The sequence below is a fragment of the Penicillium maclennaniae genome, assembly GCF_028827695.1.
Source record: "Penicillium maclennaniae strain IBT 15551 chromosome Unknown utg000002l:1.0-2354659.0:1.0-2356205.0, whole genome shotgun sequence".
NCBI lineage: Eukaryota > Fungi > Ascomycota > Eurotiomycetes > Eurotiales > Aspergillaceae > Penicillium > Penicillium maclennaniae.
The window spans coordinates 1,428,126-1,444,900 of record NW_026623214.1 but is presented as its reverse complement, the minus strand read 5'-3'; the positions used below and the strand labels follow the sequence as shown (position 1 = coordinate 1,444,900).

At 49.9% G+C, this 16,775-nt stretch overlaps 8 protein-coding genes across 8 annotated transcripts; 4 read left to right on the top strand and 4 right to left on the bottom strand.

The window, feature by feature from the left end:
- Positions 1-171: 171 nt before the first annotated feature.
- N7477_001771 (CocE/NonD family hydrolase) lies at positions 172-2,136 on the bottom strand (the record flags this gene model as incomplete). Its single annotated transcript, XM_056963434.1, has 3 exons — positions 172-325; positions 379-1,875; positions 1,937-2,136. 3 exons carry the CDS (start codon positions 2,134-2,136, stop codon positions 172-174), a joined length of 1,851 nt encoding a protein of 616 aa, XP_056826353.1.
- Positions 2,137-2,753: 617 nt separating this feature from the next.
- On the top strand, positions 2,754-3,311 carry N7477_001770 (uncharacterized protein; the record flags this gene model as incomplete). The annotated part of the gene is made up of 1 exon (XM_056963433.1): positions 2,754-3,311. One exon carries the CDS (start codon positions 2,754-2,756, stop codon positions 3,309-3,311), a length of 558 nt encoding a protein of 185 aa, XP_056826352.1.
- A 1,403-nt stretch (positions 3,312-4,714) lies between these two features.
- med8 (RNA polymerase II mediator complex subunit MED8) lies at positions 4,715-5,529 on the top strand (the record flags this gene model as incomplete). Its single annotated transcript, XM_056963432.1, has 2 exons — positions 4,715-4,839; positions 4,890-5,529. 2 exons carry the CDS (start codon positions 4,715-4,717, stop codon positions 5,527-5,529), a joined length of 765 nt encoding a protein of 254 aa, XP_056826351.1.
- A 183-nt stretch (positions 5,530-5,712) lies between these two features.
- On the bottom strand, positions 5,713-6,676 carry N7477_001768 (putative monosaccharide-P-dolichol utilization protein; the record flags this gene model as incomplete). The annotated part of the gene is made up of 2 exons (XM_056963431.1): positions 5,713-5,991; positions 6,050-6,676. 2 exons carry the CDS (start codon positions 6,674-6,676, stop codon positions 5,713-5,715), a joined length of 906 nt encoding a protein of 301 aa, XP_056826350.1.
- Positions 6,677-7,026: 350 nt separating this feature from the next.
- Positions 7,027-8,616, top strand: cox10 (protoheme IX farnesyltransferase; the record flags this gene model as incomplete). Its single annotated transcript, XM_056963430.1, has 1 exon — positions 7,027-8,616. The coding sequence occupies one exon, from the start codon at positions 7,027-7,029 to the stop codon at positions 8,614-8,616; it is 1,590 nt and encodes a 529-aa protein (XP_056826349.1).
- A 598-nt stretch (positions 8,617-9,214) lies between these two features.
- N7477_001766 (ankyrin repeat and protein kinase domain-containing protein) lies at positions 9,215-12,968 on the bottom strand (the record flags this gene model as incomplete). The annotated part of the gene is made up of 3 exons (XM_056963429.1): positions 9,215-10,760; positions 10,818-11,732; positions 11,785-12,968. 3 exons carry the CDS (start codon positions 12,966-12,968, stop codon positions 9,215-9,217), a joined length of 3,645 nt encoding a protein of 1,214 aa, XP_056826348.1.
- Positions 12,969-13,099: 131 nt separating this feature from the next.
- On the top strand, positions 13,100-14,926 carry N7477_001765 (uncharacterized protein; the record flags this gene model as incomplete). The annotated part of the gene is made up of 3 exons (XM_056963428.1): positions 13,100-13,128; positions 13,185-14,345; positions 14,392-14,926. The coding sequence occupies 3 exons, from the start codon at positions 13,100-13,102 to the stop codon at positions 14,924-14,926; spliced, it is 1,725 nt and encodes a 574-aa protein (XP_056826347.1).
- An 804-nt stretch (positions 14,927-15,730) lies between these two features.
- On the bottom strand, positions 15,731-16,628 carry N7477_001764 (uncharacterized protein; the record flags this gene model as incomplete). The annotated part of the gene is made up of 3 exons (XM_056963427.1): positions 15,731-16,152; positions 16,226-16,366; positions 16,418-16,628. The coding sequence occupies 3 exons, from the start codon at positions 16,626-16,628 to the stop codon at positions 15,731-15,733; spliced, it is 774 nt and encodes a 257-aa protein (XP_056826346.1).
- Between the last annotated feature and the right edge of the window lie 147 nt (positions 16,629-16,775).

Below are 16,775 nucleotides of genomic sequence, written 5' to 3'. Positions count from 1 at the left end.
ACTCTGCTTTCTTCTGTAGATTGTGTCAACGAGGACCTTGCGAACCTTTTGTCACCTTCATGAAATTAGGCTACATATCTCACAGGACTATTTGTGAGGCAAATGGTTGCTCTGATTGGTCAACGTGCAGGTTTCTTTTCAGCTAATAGACATATCAGCGAGTGAAGCCGCTTAATAGGCTCTCCATGGCTCATTGTCTTGCGCAAATGCTGCATCAACATAATCCAAGGTCGCAGACAAAGGCGGAATGACTGGCAATGTGATATGATTGACGTGATCTGGGCCAAAGTGGATGTGATTCTGACCCTCGAAGACCGAACCGGGTCTGTGTACGAGTCAGCTCAGGTTGTTATATTCATCGAGCGTTCCACTACTCACCTATCAATTGGATCATTGTGATTGAACATTCCAGTGCCCGCAGTGTCGCCAGAGCTGACTTCCAAAGTGAGTCTGTTTCCAGCTTCAACGACTACATTGGTTGGCCACAGCTCAATGTCCACGGAGTATATTTCGTCAGCAATAACCGGGAGAACGTCTACCAATCGGTATTCTCGGTAGGGAAGCCAAGGGCGATGCAGTGGATGGTCTGGATTGGTCTTTCTCATGCTCACTCGGAGGAAGCCTTTGGTCACCGGCGCACCCTCACCCGTGGTACCGGTGTAAAGAATCTCCGAGCCATGAGCTGAGATATGTCGCAGACTGATAAAAAGGTCCAAATCAGAAGGTATGGGCCCATTTGGGCTCTTGCTGACGGAAACATTGAGATGAGCGACCATATGGCCTGTGATTTCGGTCTCCCTTTCGAATGGCGGCGTCGTGAAAGAGATCATATCAGAAGATTGTCCAGTACCAAGTGCATCGTAGCTTTTCCTCAAGAGGCCTGCATTTGCAGGATTTTTGAATAACATCTCTCCGTCATACTGGAGAAATAATTTCGTGTATTCGGTCCTGGCAATCGGCCATTCCTGCTCAGATCTCCTAGCAAAGGTTTGTTCTGCCTTTGGATTGTTGTACCCGACATCTCCTTTTCGGAGGAGCAGATCAACGGGCGGAACAGCACCCTTCTGAGACCATCCGTACCTATCTTCTCCTTTGAGGAAAGCATCCAGGAAGCTTCGCTGAACCTCGACTTCTTCGTCGTAGTAAAATGGGAGATCATGGCGACCAGCAATGAATCGAAGATACTTGAACTCAGATCCGGCACGAATGAATCCTTGCACATTGCCTCTTAGATGTAGCAGAATACCGCCCCAGTTCGCAACACTCAGGATCGGGATTTTGATGTTCTCCAATTTACAATCCATGGAAGCAAAGATCTTATCATCGGCATATCGATATTGCGGTGCCAGAGCAGGCTGCTCGATCCGGTTCGCTCTCAGCTCATCTTCCTCAAGATCCCCTTCAACGGTATCTGGGCCCCAATTTCTCGAAGCCTTCCCAGGCAGCCCATACTGGTTCGAAGCGACCTGGCGTTTCCACCAAGCGCTCTGGAAAGTGTTCGATAAGATACCTCCGTGACGGCCCATGTCCCGATAGAGGTCTGAAAACCCTTCCCAAGGAACGGCCGCAGCAAGACCCTTGGGGTTACGGGCTGCTGCGTACCACTGTGTGGCGCCGAAATAGCTGATGCCAAGTAAGCCCACTTTTCCAGTCGACCATTCCTGCTCCGAGGCCCATTCGATGACCTCGCAAAATGATTTGACTGTCTGAGGCGAAAGAGTGTTGAGGAGGCCAGGAGACTGCCCTGTGCCAATCTCATCTGCACGTACGACGATGTATCCGTGCGCGGTCCAAGATTCTGGCGTCGGCGTCTCCCAGGATGAGTGTGGTGTTTTATGCTTAGGATTCACCTCAGCGTAGCTTGGTGAATTGAAACTTGAGACAGTGAGATTACTTCGGTGCGGAGAATAAGTGATCTGTCAACGGTCTCACTCACCTTTCATATGGGATGTCCTTGCCGTAAGGGCCATAGGTCGCCAACACAGGATAGCGAGCCTGTGGACCAGAATCCTTTGGGCGGTACACGTTGCAGCGGACTATATTTCCATCTTGAAGGTTGATGGAAACGTCTCGCTCGAAGATGTAGGGAAAGCATTCCGCGTCAACGGTGCGGATGTCTCGAATCTGGATCGGCATATTTAGACGAAGAATGATTCAGTTGTATTATTTGAAGAGGGCTTCTCATTTATACAACTATGCAACATGCCAGTTAAATTCCCCTCGATAGTCGTGAACCTTTTGAAAAGGGTCAACCCCGCATGTTCGGTCAGCCATGCCGTCATCTACCGGTCCGCAAATATCGGGCCTAAGCAGGAAGCCTATACATGCTCAGCATTGCCGTCAAAGAAGAACAGTGACTCGGCGCATCTTGTTCAAAATTGTGCTGTCGCTAGTATTAAGGGACTGATCTGCTCCAGGTAAAGTGTCTTCGCTGTAATCCAGTACACGAGTTGGATCCCGGGCAAAACTACAAGTAAACAAGGGTTTGAACGTGGGAATCCAATGACCCGAACTATAGGCTTCGTGGCCTATCGTGGCGTCGAAAATCCAATGTGTTGCATTTAGCTCTTTCATGAAAATCATGAATGGAATAGCTTTGGTGGAAATTGTTCAAGCTTTCCTAGTGAAGTACCTAAACGTAGAGTGAACGACCGAAGCTAACGTCCAGACAGGCTTAGATCACGGGATCCAATAAACAGATTTCCCCCTTTGAGATGCACCCCAGCCGTCCCCTCTAATTTCGTGTATACAACATGCCTTCTCCGATTTACATCGGACTACCAAAACTACATTCAACCAAGAACAAAGGCAATAAATGCGTGCCCCCACTCAATGATTTCCTCATCGGGACATGGCACGTAACCCACTCCAGCCTCCCGCTATGGAAGGATAAGCGCAACGTCAACATCACCTACGGGTTACTCCCCGCCGATAATTCGGGTGTGGAAAAAATCGATGATCTGGTGAAATACCAATCCAGAAACTCGGAGAAAGTCTCGTCTATCCATGGTATTGATACCCCAAGCCCTGGCGATCCTGGTGCTTGGGATTGGCGAGGCAAGGGCTGGTTGAAGATTGCGAGCTCGCATTGGGAGTATCTTGGCTTTGGTCATACGGATGATAACAACAAGTGGATTGTCACCTTTTTTGCCAAGATACTTTTCACTCCGGCTGGCATTGGCATCTATTTGAGGAATAAAGAGGGGCTCCCTCAGAGTTCAGTCGATGAGATTCTTAAAGCTCTCAAGGAGCATGGTGTCAATGAGATCTCGAGTCTTGCGGACAGTGTCTTTCGAATTCGGCAAAATTGAAGATACAGCAATTTCCTAGACACGAAAGGTCACAAGAATGGGTATGAATGTGTGGAAATACAATTGACAATAAATATGTCATCCCACCAGCCATTTGCAGACTGCGTATGGAATCTGCGTTGAATGCAGATTAATCGCCCGCGAAGTGGAACTTGACGTACCCGAATTGTATCCCGTATTGGATGTTTAATGTCAATAGTGGTTCTCTGGACCAGGTGTGAGCTGTCTAGAATAGTGGACTGTTTCTTCGTGCTCTTCCCCATGGAAGATGTATGAAACCCCTTGGAGCTCATAAGATGCTCTGTTTGGGCGCATATACTCCGAGACATTGAGAGTACAACCACTGCCTGAGCAAATGATCTGGATAAGATCTAAGGACGCAGCGCTGTTCAAACACACCATGAATCGATGCTAGATTAACTACTGTGTCAGTAAGTCAACGTCGGCCATAAGCTTCGTACGGCTCCGTGAAGTGCCACAGTGGGAATCAATCATGTAATTGAATCCTATTCTGTCTGGGTCGAGTATTGATGGAGGTTTTCCTGGTCAAATAGTGGTGTATAGCCAGAAAAATATGCTCAAGTAACTTGCCCTGAACGCATTCTTAACGACTCTCTTTGTTCAAAAATCACAAAAACACAGATACGGTGTGAATCCAGTGTGTCCCTCAAAACAAATCAAGTGACTTAGAAAGGCATAGGCATATCTTCTCTTCGTCACAAGGGGCCTGTCTTCCTTTGGTTCTGGATTTTGCAATTGCTTTTGCGGTCCGGAGCGAAAAACAGAGGCAGTCAAGACCATTTCTCGTACATTGTGTAATAATAAAGTTCGGCACTTCTCTATCGCCTTCAATTTATTGGATTTGCTAGATCATGAGCTGGGAGCATTTATGGGAATATTCACCATGTGGTCCCGGCACCTCCGACATGCAGTGGTAGCATTGCGCGTTGCGTCACGTCTAGATTCTTTGGTCGTCTTGATACATTTACTTACGCTCTCGGTTAAAAATCTGAAGGGGAGAAAAGACCACATTTGGCTACTCACGAATGGGTTGCCTTCGTCTCCACTGAGCGGCGATGTCCATGTCTCAGCAATCATTCACGGTATATGTTTTTGAGACTGGACGACCAGTGGCTGACTTTGACCTGAGCATTTACAATATGTCTTGAATGATTGAGACTGGATTCTGAGTGCATAGCTAGAAAGGCATTTGAATTTTGCAGTCCATGAATATATAGGCGTTCTACTCTAGAGTTGTTAATTGAGCGGCTGCACATAAAGTTCTTGGGGGAACTCCCAAGCTTCTCCACTCAAGCTTCGAAAAGAACCGCATCTCCTCTACACTCAAACCTTCCTCCGGCGCATTTACTCTTCGGCCGGACACAGCCGATCCCCCAGCCATCATGTCCACTCTTACACCCGATCAAATAAAAGTGCTCGAGCAATCCCGTCAACGACTTGTCCAACTCACCCGCTCCCTGGGTTCGCTGATCGCGAGTTTGAACCAAAGCGATCCCCTCCCACCATGGTGCGCAGCTCCCACCAATGGCCCAAAATAACTCCTAACGGCTCCACTAGGTCTTCACTCCAATCTCAAGCAAGCATCATTTCAAATAACCTTGTCTCCGTCTCCGAACACCTCTCCGACCACCGCGACCTCCTCTCCTCGGTAGTCGCCTACCCAGGCCCCGACTACCCAGGTCGCACACAAGCAAGCACCCTCGAGCAACTCCTGCGGACAAAACTCGATCCCCGCGTCCAAGACTGGGTCGCGCGGGGCCGGACAGCAGGCACCGAGCCGCAAGTCTCGGACACCTCCAACTTGAATCCCAGCGCGATAGCAGCAGCGCAAACTCAGAAACCGCTAAGCGAGACGGAACTCGCTGAGCTATGGGAGTGGGCTCCTATTGAAGCGAACCAAGAGGCGAGGAGACGGAATTGGGGAGGAAATTTCACGCTTGAAGAACGCGAGGCGGGGATCCAGAATGTTGTGACGGGGCTGAAGAGACAATTGGAAGATGATGAGGGGTCTGAAGACGAAGACGAGGAGGAAGAGGATGAGGAGGGTGAGGATGAGATGGAAGTTGTGGGTGTGCGTCGAAAATCCAGTGGAAATGGGTTTGAGTTTGAGATTGCTCCGCACCATGCGCATGCTGTTGAGCCTGTGGTTCCTCTTGCGGATATCTTGAGGTATATGACCACAGGGCGAATGCAGTAGTTGTTCGAGCTACTACTCAGGTCTTCTCGCAGATCGCGCGAGGTCGATTTACGCGCATATGAAAAACTGGGGATGTACAAGAGGGAGAGGAACAGTTTGAAGGATGTTTAATTCCGAAGGGCATTATGAGGAGTATTACAATGGTTCTGCAGAATAAAGCGCATTCAACCGAAGATATACCGTCTAACCCCGTCGGCGAGTTGTGGGCGTCTTCGAACCTTTCGGCGAAGCACCGGAGCTTTGAGCGATAGGGCTCTGGTCGACAGCCTTTTGCTTACCGGCAGCCTTTTTCGACTTCGGCGTCTGCGTCTGCGCGGGACTGTTCCAGTAGTAAACCATCTGTGCAGCGAGGATCACGTTGAGGGAGAAGCCGGCGATGAACCCGTAGAGAATGAGCTTGTCGTCGACTTCCTGAAGGGTAGTGAAAATACGGGAGAGGGATCCGACGAGGTAGTTGAAGACCTATAAACGATATATTGTCAGTTCGGTATTTAGTTCCATCCTGGAAAGGTCCTCTTACGGCGAAAGCGCTCAACTGTCCGGTTCCTCCCTGGCTCCAAATAGCATAGATCTGGGGCAGCTTGCTCGCAATACCCAAAGCACCAGCACCAGCTTGCAGATACGACATGGTCTGCGCATCGATGAGGGTCTGATCGAAGAGAAGCGCGTACACGCTGGCGGCGACAACGGCGACAAAGGCCGCGGCGGCAGCGGACTTGCCGGCGTAGTTCAAAACAAGAACACCGACGGCAATGTCTTGCACGGCAATAAGAGCTGACTCGCCGTAAGTGCTGAAGGGGAACTGGTTGCGCACGCCATAGGAAAGTGTAATAAGCAGGCTGGCCGTTTCAAGGGCGTAGGAGACGAAAGAAACACCGGCGGAAGAGCGCGAATTGATGAGCTTCAGGATCTGGGGAACCTTCACGACGGCACTAGCACCGACGATGGCGATTCCGAGGGCCTTGGAGATCGCTAGGGAGGTACAGGCAGGGTCCTTGGTCAAGCTGAGATCGAGGAGCAGCGCGCTGTGGCAAGGTGCGCCAATCAACGAGACGACTGCATCGTGAACGGGTTCGGGGATCGCTTTGACAATAGGTTGGAGGTAAGGCTGGAGGGGATCCAGTACTGATTTCTGAATGATATCCATGATGTCCGATGGTTGTCAAGGCAGAGAGGTGTTGTAAGTGTTGACATTCCACGCACACAGGAACCGAGGAGATTATTTTTAGTGGGCCTCAACACTTCGTTGCTGTAATGACTCCAACCCTTCTTCCGGTTGTCTTATTATTGAGCCTCTGGCTTTTGCAAATTAGTCTTCTCCTCTCGAAATATCTTCAAGCTTTTTGAGATAGGTAGAATGCCAATATCCATATACTATTGTCGAAAGTACACAACTTCGTCTGTAACCTGCGGCTTTGGTCCGTGCCGCGCCGCCGGGGAAAGTTCCCTTCTTCCACATTTCAATCTTGAGAGATAGAGAGTGTCGACCCACGCGCCATGATCCCTCTCCGGTCCGCCATCGTGAGGCCTGGGCCGCCGCGAGAGGTACTATCGTGCTCAAATTGTCTGGTGCGATCGCGAGTCCACCTTCCCTCTTCAATACGAGGGTTCATCTCTTCTACCAATCGTCGTACCGGCATCGCGGCCAACCAGCCCTCCTCGGTCTTCCTCAAGACATACTTTTCTCCCAATCGAGTCTTCGATGCAACTGGTTTGAAAGGAGGCTTCCTTTCATCCTATGCGTCCGCCCATTCCGACTCCCTCTCCAAGGCGACCTCCCAGTCCACGAGCGATTCCTCCGCAAACCCGGCCAGCACAATTGAACCAGCATCGTCTGGATCAATTGCAGCAGAAGCAGCGCAAAATGAATTGCCACATCGCCGGAGGAAGCGTATGAAGGCCATAAGCTCAGATAATGCTTCACCAGAGGCAGTCATGCCACCCGATGCTTCAGCGCAATTGTCGGCCTTCTCATCTGCGCAACCCGCCACTTCCCTCCGCCGCAAGTTCGCAGCATACTTCGCACTGACGAAACCGCGTCTATCCTTTCTTGTTCTCCTTACGACAACATCTGCATACGGAATGTACCCGTTCTCATCTCTGCTTACACTCGACCCAGCCATGACCCCACTCCCGACCCTATCGACCTCGACATTGACCTTCATTTACTTGACCGCGGGAACATTCTTGTCATGCTGCAGTGCCAATACGCTAAACATGATGCTTGAACCGAAATACGACGCATTGATGACTCGGACCCGGAACCGTCCTCTTGTCCGCGGGCTGGTCTCGCGTCGCGGGGCTCTGTTCTTCGCCATTGGTACTGCGGCTGTCGGTTTGGGCCTCCTGTACGTCGGTACTAACCCGACAACCACCGCGCTCTCTGCTGCGAACATCCTTCTCTACGCTTTTGTGTATACCCCGCTCAAGCGGATATCCGTGGTCAATACCTGGGTTGGCGCAGTAGTTGGAGGTATCCCGCCATTGATGGGCTGGGTTGCCGCTGCAGGACAAACAGCGACAACTGGGCATGACACGTGGCGCGACATGCTGTTTAGTAAAGATAGCATTGGTGGATGGCTGCTGGGTGGTATCCTATTTGCCTGGCAATTTCCACACTTCAACGCCCTCTCCCATCTCATTCGTGACGATTATAAGCAAGCCGGCTATCGCATGCTCTGCTGGGTGAACCCGGCCCGAAATGCTCGAGTTGCTCTTCGCTACTCTCTGCTCATGTTCCCGATCTCCATCGGCCTCTGGTGGATCGATGTCGTTGGCCACGGCTTCCTCGTTGGAAGCACATTCGCCAATGGCTGGCTTGTCCGTGAAGCATACCGCTTCTGGCAACACCAGGGTGCTCAAGGAAGCGCTCGCGGCCTCTTCTGGGCCAGTATTTGGCAGCTGCCGATCCTGCTTGTTGGTGGTCTTGTCACGAAGAAGGGTCTATGGGATGGTGTATGGAGAAACGCCTTCGGACAGCCAGAAGGGGATGACGAAGAATACCTGTATTATGAAGATGAGGAAGAAGGTGTGGAGGGTATCTCGGAGGCTACCAAGTCCAATTCTAATTCTCTCTCGACCGTTTAAGAGTCCCAGGACAGCATGTTCTCCCCTTCAATTTCTTTTTTGGAGTTCTTTTCTTGATATCATACAGCGGTTGGGAGTGGCGTTGCCTGCTTATTATCTTTCTTTCTTGTACAACAATTTTCATACGGAGCGATTTCCAGATCATCCCAAGATTAGCTTTCCAAAATGTAAATCAAGACTTTCGAAACAAAGGATCCTAGAGAGATCGTATCATTTGAAGAAAGTATTCGATCGAAGTTTCGAACGACGAATCCGGAGACGCATGTAAATCAGTAGCGGAGAAACAGTGATGAAAAAGGAAAATTATGGCAAAACCCTGCAGAGTGAATTATGATCTACCTGAAGGGGCGTGTAGCTCATCAGGTCATCAACCCCTGAGTGCAGACTTGGACTGACCTTCGGGCTTGCTTGAAAGAATATCTTTGCATTGACTTCTTGCATGATGATCCAGGAAAAGCAATGTACCACTTGATCATACCAAACAATTAGTAACTATGCTATCTGACAAACATTAAGTATGTCATTCTTCACATGCTTCCGGTCCGTGAACCTCTATATCGTTCGATGTTCATAACTTCTGAGGGTCAATTCTAGGACCTTATTTTCGGTTCTTACTACCCGTCAGTACACTTGGCCAGCCCCATCCACCTGAACTGTACTTGGCTGAATCATACAACCCCTTCCAGGACTCTAGATTTGGCTGTGTCTGCAGTGTAAAACCATAATCCTGAATTTCGCTCTTATCCCAGTCCCCCGGTTGCTCAATATACTCCCCTGTAGGACTTCCACCCAACTCGCATGTTCGTTTCGCTCCGGCATTGCGCAGGATAGTTATCACCTCCGGGTAGGAACGGTATGCCTCAGCGGCACGTGCTGGAGGGCCTTGATGCTCATCATAGACGAGTCCTTGCTCGATTGCTCTGGCCCTAGCAGCACCAGCTTTGTAAGAAGCAAGTCTCCGCATATGTGCTCGTCTACTGAGCTCGGCGGAATGGAGAGCTTGATCTAGGGGTGTCCAGGGCGGAGACTTCGTCCTGTCAGGATCATTGATGCAGCTGGCGAGACCGAGAGAGAGGAGAAGACTCAAAGTTTGGGGCTTTCCGCGGTCTGCGGCAGCTGAAATGGTATTGCTGCTGTGAGGATTGCAGAGATAGTGTTTTCTGTAGGCGGTTTCAATATTGGAATCAAGATGGAGAAGGAAATATTTAATGAGGTCGTGGCTTTCTTGATCGGCGAGGACGGCATTGTTCGAAATTGAGTAGAAAATATCCCGTCCTCGATCGTTGAGAACGAGAGGGTCAGCGCCTCTATCGAGTAGAAATCGACCTCGTCGTTCGGGATCCAGGTTGGTCTCTAGAGCGATGCACAACGGGGTGGCCCCATGACGGGTCCTTGCGTTGATATCAGCTGGAGGAACATGACTGAAGAGAATATCACATGCGGCTTCAAATTCGTCTTCCGGGTGGTAAGTTGTGGTCAGCAGGTGGAGTGGAGTCTCCTCCTCGAACCGGTTGGGAATATCGAGATTTGGAATAGCCTCGACGATCTTACTCAGGGTAGGTAGATATGATTCGGGATGATTCAGACGGGGTCCGACTATTGAGACCCATGAATGCAGAATTGTATCTCCCCCTGATAAGAGCGATTCCTTCAGGTCGGCCTCGGCCGCCAGCAATGAACAGATCATTCCCCCATCCCACACTCCTAGGTCTGCCGCTGCTGCAATGGGTGTGAGACGAGGATACCCTTTGTCTTTCATGTTGATTTTCACACCAGCATCGATTAGAACCCTGACCAGATCCGTCATTTGGGCCAAGTGATTCTCCCAAGGTCCATGGCGGACCCAATAGTGCCAGGCATGTGGAAGATACCCATGTCTGTCGGGAAAGTATTTAGTGATCGCATGTAGGGTGTTTCGCTCCATCGAGTCAAGCAGGGTGACGTCCGCACCGTGCGATATCAGATACTTGGCAAGTGCCGTCTCTCCATGATATGCTGCCAAAGCAAGAGGAGTTGATGATGAATCCGACCCATAGTATACTGCGTTAACGTTACCCCCAAAAGAAAGGAGAGTGTCGATTGCCCTCGTGTTGCGGAAAAAACATGCCCAGTGAAGAGGTGTCCCGTGCGGAAGTTCAAAGGGACTAAGATATCTCTATTAGCTTGGCTGCTTACCGCTCGTAAAGACGGGATGAACGTACTAGTGAAGGATCTGGATCTTTTCCGGGAATCCACCGCTGTTTTCCTGGGTCACTGGCTCCATGTTTCGATTGATGTCTGCTCCACCTTCCACCATCCGCCCGGTGATCTGATGGATTGCATCCTCAGGTATCATGAACAGCCAATGCAAAGGCCCGATCTTTTGCCGATTTTCGCAACACGCACTCGCACCGTGATCAAGCAGAAGCCCAATGACATCTGAATGACCTGCTTGGAATGCTTTGTATAATGGCGTCTCAGCATTCTCATTTTCTGTATCAACTCCAATCTGAGTAGCGTTCAGCAACTCTTGTACCGCAGCAACTGCTCCGAAAGCAGCGGCAGCATGCAGCAACGTGTTCCCGTGTCGATCGACAACAGCACCGTTCTTCTTCTCCCACTCCAATATCTTCCCACTTTTGATTGCTGTTTTGACATCACCTTTGATCAAGAATGGATCTGAGCAAAATCCACCATTATCTCGAAACCTACGTTGAGCGTCTTCCACGTCCGTCGTCGACTGATCTGGCTTCGCAAACAGATATCCCTCGGAAACGGCCTGCAGCATCCAATCTTGCAGTACATCCTGACCAAATTCTGAAGCTTGACCATGTGCCTCCATAATTTGTGCATACACAGCTCTCGCAGGTGAATGTCCCGATTTCGCTGCGTCAGTAAGATACCTCAGCATACGAGCAAGATATGTTGGTTTTTGACCAGTGATTGTTTGGGCTATGCCAAACAGCACATCACCACCGAATGGTGGAGCATTCCCTTCTTGGCTGAGCATGTACTGCTGTTCAAGCTCTGCGCGGATGCTTGCGTCGAGTCGGTACCAGAACAATGGGCCTTTGTTATAGATTGGATCGATTATTCCAGCCTGAGATTTTGCCAAGCTCGATTGAACAGAGGCGAGCCTTGGTCTCTCCATCAGCATTTTGAAGCAAGACACTTATGTTTTCAACATACCAGGACCCGTATAATGGCGTGTCAGCTATAAGTAGCCTTGGACTCGGAAGTGGTCGTTTTGTAGGATCCTCGGCGAGAAGACTAAGAATGGCTTTGCGTAATTGCATGCGAACGTCTACAGGTATTTCTTTCCGGCTGTTTAGCAATCCAGAGATCTGCTCCTGAATTCTGTCGTGATTCTTACTCAGAGCTGGAGGCTCACTACCACCGGTAAAAGTTGACAACAATACCAGGCCGAAGCTGTACGCATCGAATCGAAACATCAACTCGGGCGAAAATCCCCCAAACCTGGAGACGTCTCCTTCAATCACCTCAGGCGCCAACCAAGCCGGTGTCCCCCGATACTCGCTCAGCGTAGAATTCCCCTTCGGTGCCTCCAAGTCAACACAAACGCCAAAGTCACTTAACTTGGCCTGGAATGGTACACTGTCACTCCTGCCGGCAAACACGAGCACGTTGTCTGGTTTGATGTCTCCGTGCACAATCTTGAGATTATGCAGCGCCTCAAGCCCATTCGCTATGCCCAACACAAGCTGATACTTCACACCCGCCTCTCTCTCTTCAGAGCTCAAGAAGACTCCCAACGGCATGAGCGCCGCTTCCATGAATAACACAGGCACCGCTAGATCAGCAAAAGGGAAATCAAACCCCCAGGCCAGGAGACGAGTGATGTTCGGATGTCCGCGAATGACCGGATTACATAGTGACAGCACTTCGAGCTCTAATGTTTTGAGCTGGAGTCGGTACTCTGTGCTTGCTGCAAAGCGTTGCTCTGCCCTACTCGAGAGTGGGACATTGAGGCGCTTGATGACTTCACCTTCAAAAATTGGGTCCTTGAAAACAGTGAATTGGGCACCGGAACCGATCTTCGCTGCTCGGGTGGACAGATTCGCAGCTTTGAGAAGGCGAGGGCCGTGGATGCCTGTTTGGGAGAGAACCGTTGTGAATTGAGAGAGAGTGCTGAGGACGGAGGCCGATCCGTTGCGGGTGGCTGTTATGGCCGACTCTAACGGGTCGACCCATGATGAATCGGAGCTGGAGAGATTGAGGCTTTCTAGGTTAAGCTCTTCAATGTCGGTGGAGTTTGACCAGGCTTGGAGGGAAGGGGAGAGGTCGCTTCCTTCTATCGAGTAGTAATTGTTATCCTCGAGAGAATTGAGGATATCATCATAAGAGTCCGTCATTCTTCACTCAATGCGTGTCTTTCAAACAGACATTCCGCATGTCGGGGAAATTGGAATGGATCTTAGTGTCTATTATCTCACGCGGGGTATCTTAGAATAATAACCCCCCAACGCCAAATTAGAACCAGCCAATGGACGCAGTAGATCATAGACCTTCATGGTTAGCCTCATATTATCCTACTTAGCGCTTACTTTAGCGCTGACTGCTAATCCTAGGTACCTCTCTGTGTCAGTCTCCTCTATTTTTCTTGATATCCTGACACATCAAACCCCAATCTACCCTCATGCAAAGGCAAATATGGACGTCTACGGGACAGCTGTGACGGCCATAACGCAGATATACCAAGTCACAGTGTTCATCCAGGGTGTCATTTCCGACATCAAAGCATTTGACGAGGACCGAGCCGAGATCCGACTCAAGTTGAATGTCCAGCTGTCAACCTTACTCTTCTTTAGACGCACTTTCTTCCATCCAGATCATGGATTGATGGTTTCGGGGAAAGTAGACCCTTTTATCGCCGACACGGTGGAAGGGCTACTGGTGCAGATGCGGAAGACCCTCGCTGAATATGAGATCGTGGCTGCCAAATACGGTCTCGTGGATGACGAATACACCATCGAGCCTGACCAGTCCCAAGTGCAGGAGTCGCTCCTAGAGCGGGCCAAAAGCAAGACTAGATCACTCAAGCTCAGAGGCTATGACTGGTCGCTCTTCGACAAGAAAAAACTAAATCACATTCTAGACTCCTATACTGAGTGGTCTGAAAGTCTACGCAACCTCATGCAGCATATGTCACAGGAGACACTGGCCAAAATGGCTGAGAACGATCATGAAGGATTGAAAAGCAGTGGTCTTGAGCCGGTGATGAAGCGCCGGGAGCTGGCTGAGGCTAAGGCGCCAATGAGTTACCGTAGTTTGACTGGTACCATCACCGATACAGGAAAATCAACAGGCGGATTCCAACTGGGAAAGTGGTCTTCAGGATCTGAAGAAACAGAGGTCATCGTCGAGTACCACGAGTATGAAAGCCTACTCAAACGCGACGATCTAGATCCAGACGAGATAGAGGAGCTCAAAGACCCCATTCGCAATCTGGCATGGCTACTTCAAAACACCACTTTCGCCGGCAAATCATCAGATGCTCTCGATCAGCCGAAGATATACGCGCTGGAATGTCTTGGTTTCATCGATCAACCTATTGAAGAACGAAGTGTATTCCTTTACAGACTTCCTCCCTCTGAGGCAGGCACCACTGCATCCCTGACGACCTTACACGCTTTCATCAATGCAGTCGATAGTGCAAACAAACGACCGATCAAGAAACCCTCCCTCAACGACCGCTTTAGCATGGCATATACTCTCGCTTTGAGTCTCAGGTAATGTGCACGCCTCAGCCTGGGTCCACAAGAACATATGGAGCAGAGGAATTCTTCTGTTCCTCGAGACATCCACCGGAGTCAGGACTTCAGGGCTCTACGAGCATCGGGTCTCGACGCCTAAACCTGGAAACAGAATAGTCTCATACCTGAGTGACTGGGGCTACGCGCGATCAGTCCAACAAGGCACAGACATGCGCTCCGATTTCGAGGTTGAGCCAAATCTCTATCGTCATCCCGCCCGGCAAGGCCGCCCTACGCAGCAATTTAGCCGTCTTCATGATATCTACGCGTTGGGCGTGGTACTTCTTGAGATTGGCCTCTGGGTAACGCTGTCACGACTGATGAATGCCAAGATCCGAGAAGCAGAAAGTAGTGGGCGGCTGCCGAGACCGAAGAAGGTGGTTGAAGATTTGGTGATGCTGGCCGCTCAGGGTTTGCCAAAAGAGATGGGAATGGGCTATACAAATGCTGTACTTGCTTGTCTGAAGGGTGATTTCCGGGGGACTGAGGGTCCTTCTCTGGCTATGGATTTTCAGAACAAGGTGGTTGATGTTTTGAAAGTGGGTATCGAGTTGTAGACTATGATTGATACTAGCCAGCACGACTCTATGGTTGCCTATTTTTGGGAGATAAGGCATGGGATCTCCTCATTCAGGACATCTTTTTTTCATTTTCTTCTCCCCCTGCCGTTTGTGGTGCGCGCACCAAACATGACTTTCCATGTAAATTTCCTTGAAATCCTTTCTGAGATCTATAAATCCTCAAGAGCGGTCGCTCTATATTACAACACTGATAGTCAAAAATCATCTCTCAAGCACAAGGCCCATGAGTTGCTCACGCACGGTTCATAGTTTGTTGAAGGTACTGATAACAAAGTACGAGTTTCAAATCCCATTCTATAACAAAAAGCAGCAGAATTGCTTAGCGGCAGTCTTATATCTTCCCCACAATCTACATACTGGAGAAGTGGAGTTTGGCGGAACATCCACCCCTACTTAGCTATGTGGTAGCAATAGAATAGATTAAAATTGAGAGTCCCATCGGTCTATGGACATTATAGTATGCGCGCACAAGTGACAGACGTACACACAAAAAAAGCACCTGGAAATGCATAGCTCGGGTTGTTGGAGGTCCGCAAGCACTCACGACGTGCTTATCTCATTTCTTTGTCTAGATAGGCATAGTTAATGTAAGGTAAGCATGTCGCGAGGATGGACGAGATTGGACGTAACAGAGACAAGGAGACGTAGCGATATTTTAGAGACATAATGGGATGTTATTCATGTTCATTCAAGATGAAAGTATTGATACAAAAATTCAAACGTCGCAAGGTATCATGAAGTGTGACAGAAAATTGCATATAGACCCAAAGCTAGTTGAGCTTAGCTGAACCGCTTGCCGGGAATGTTACCCTGAATTTTTTTAAAGATAGCAGGCCACAATTCAGGGTAGAAGGCAGTCGACTGTTTTCCGGGCCGACTCTTACTATCAGTCAGGTACTGAGTAGGTGTCTTGCCTGCCCACCATGGTCGCGGAGTAGGTCTCAAATTCCGAAATGTGACGGGTCGTGTGAAATCTTTTTCCGCAATGAGGTCGCCCAGGCGGACTGCCGTTTGTCGCGGAATAGTGTTAAAGCGCATAGTGGTGAGATATAATGTGGCAGTCGGTGGCAGATCCTTGGCATAGTGGATTGCATTCTCGCGAGACTTCCTGGCAAATGCTGGCAGAGCTAGGTGAATAAAGTTTACATAGGGTGCTGCTATGTAGGCGACCACGACCATTGGGACGGCACCGCCGAGAACAACTGCATGTAAGTTAGCACACTCACTCTGATATTGAGGGTCACAACCTGAGGAGTACCTAATGGCGCAAGCCACTTCTTTTCTCGTCAGCGTAACAAGCCGGTGCTGCGATCACGCATGCACCGCCAAAGAGGAAGATGGTGGTAAGTCGCAGCATACCCAAAAAGACAGCTCGACCGGTGCCTCCATAGTATACCATTATGCGCTCCGGAGGTCCTTTTATATCCGATTTAGTATAATACCGTGGAAAATAAGAGCCCGACATACCCTTCCTAACGGTTGTCTTGGCTGGTGTGCTTGGAGGTGCTGGCCGCGCAGAAGCGGCCAAATCTTTGAGTTGAGGCGTTCCGGGTTCATGGCGCTGAGATGGACGGGGAGCTTGGGATTTGAAGCGAGCCCATAACTGATTGCGGAGGCTTCTGTGCGCAGGCTTTGAAATCGCAGCGCGCAATTGGGGGTGTAGAAGGATGTGTCGCATGGTTGCAAATGTGAAGAAGCAAGGTTCCCCAGGCGGAAAGCGGTGCCGCATCATCCACGACCGCCTTGTGTTTACGCTTTGTTGCTCCTTCACCACTTTCACATTCCCTTTTAATCTTGGGTTCCCGGCTGGTTTGGGGCTTATTGT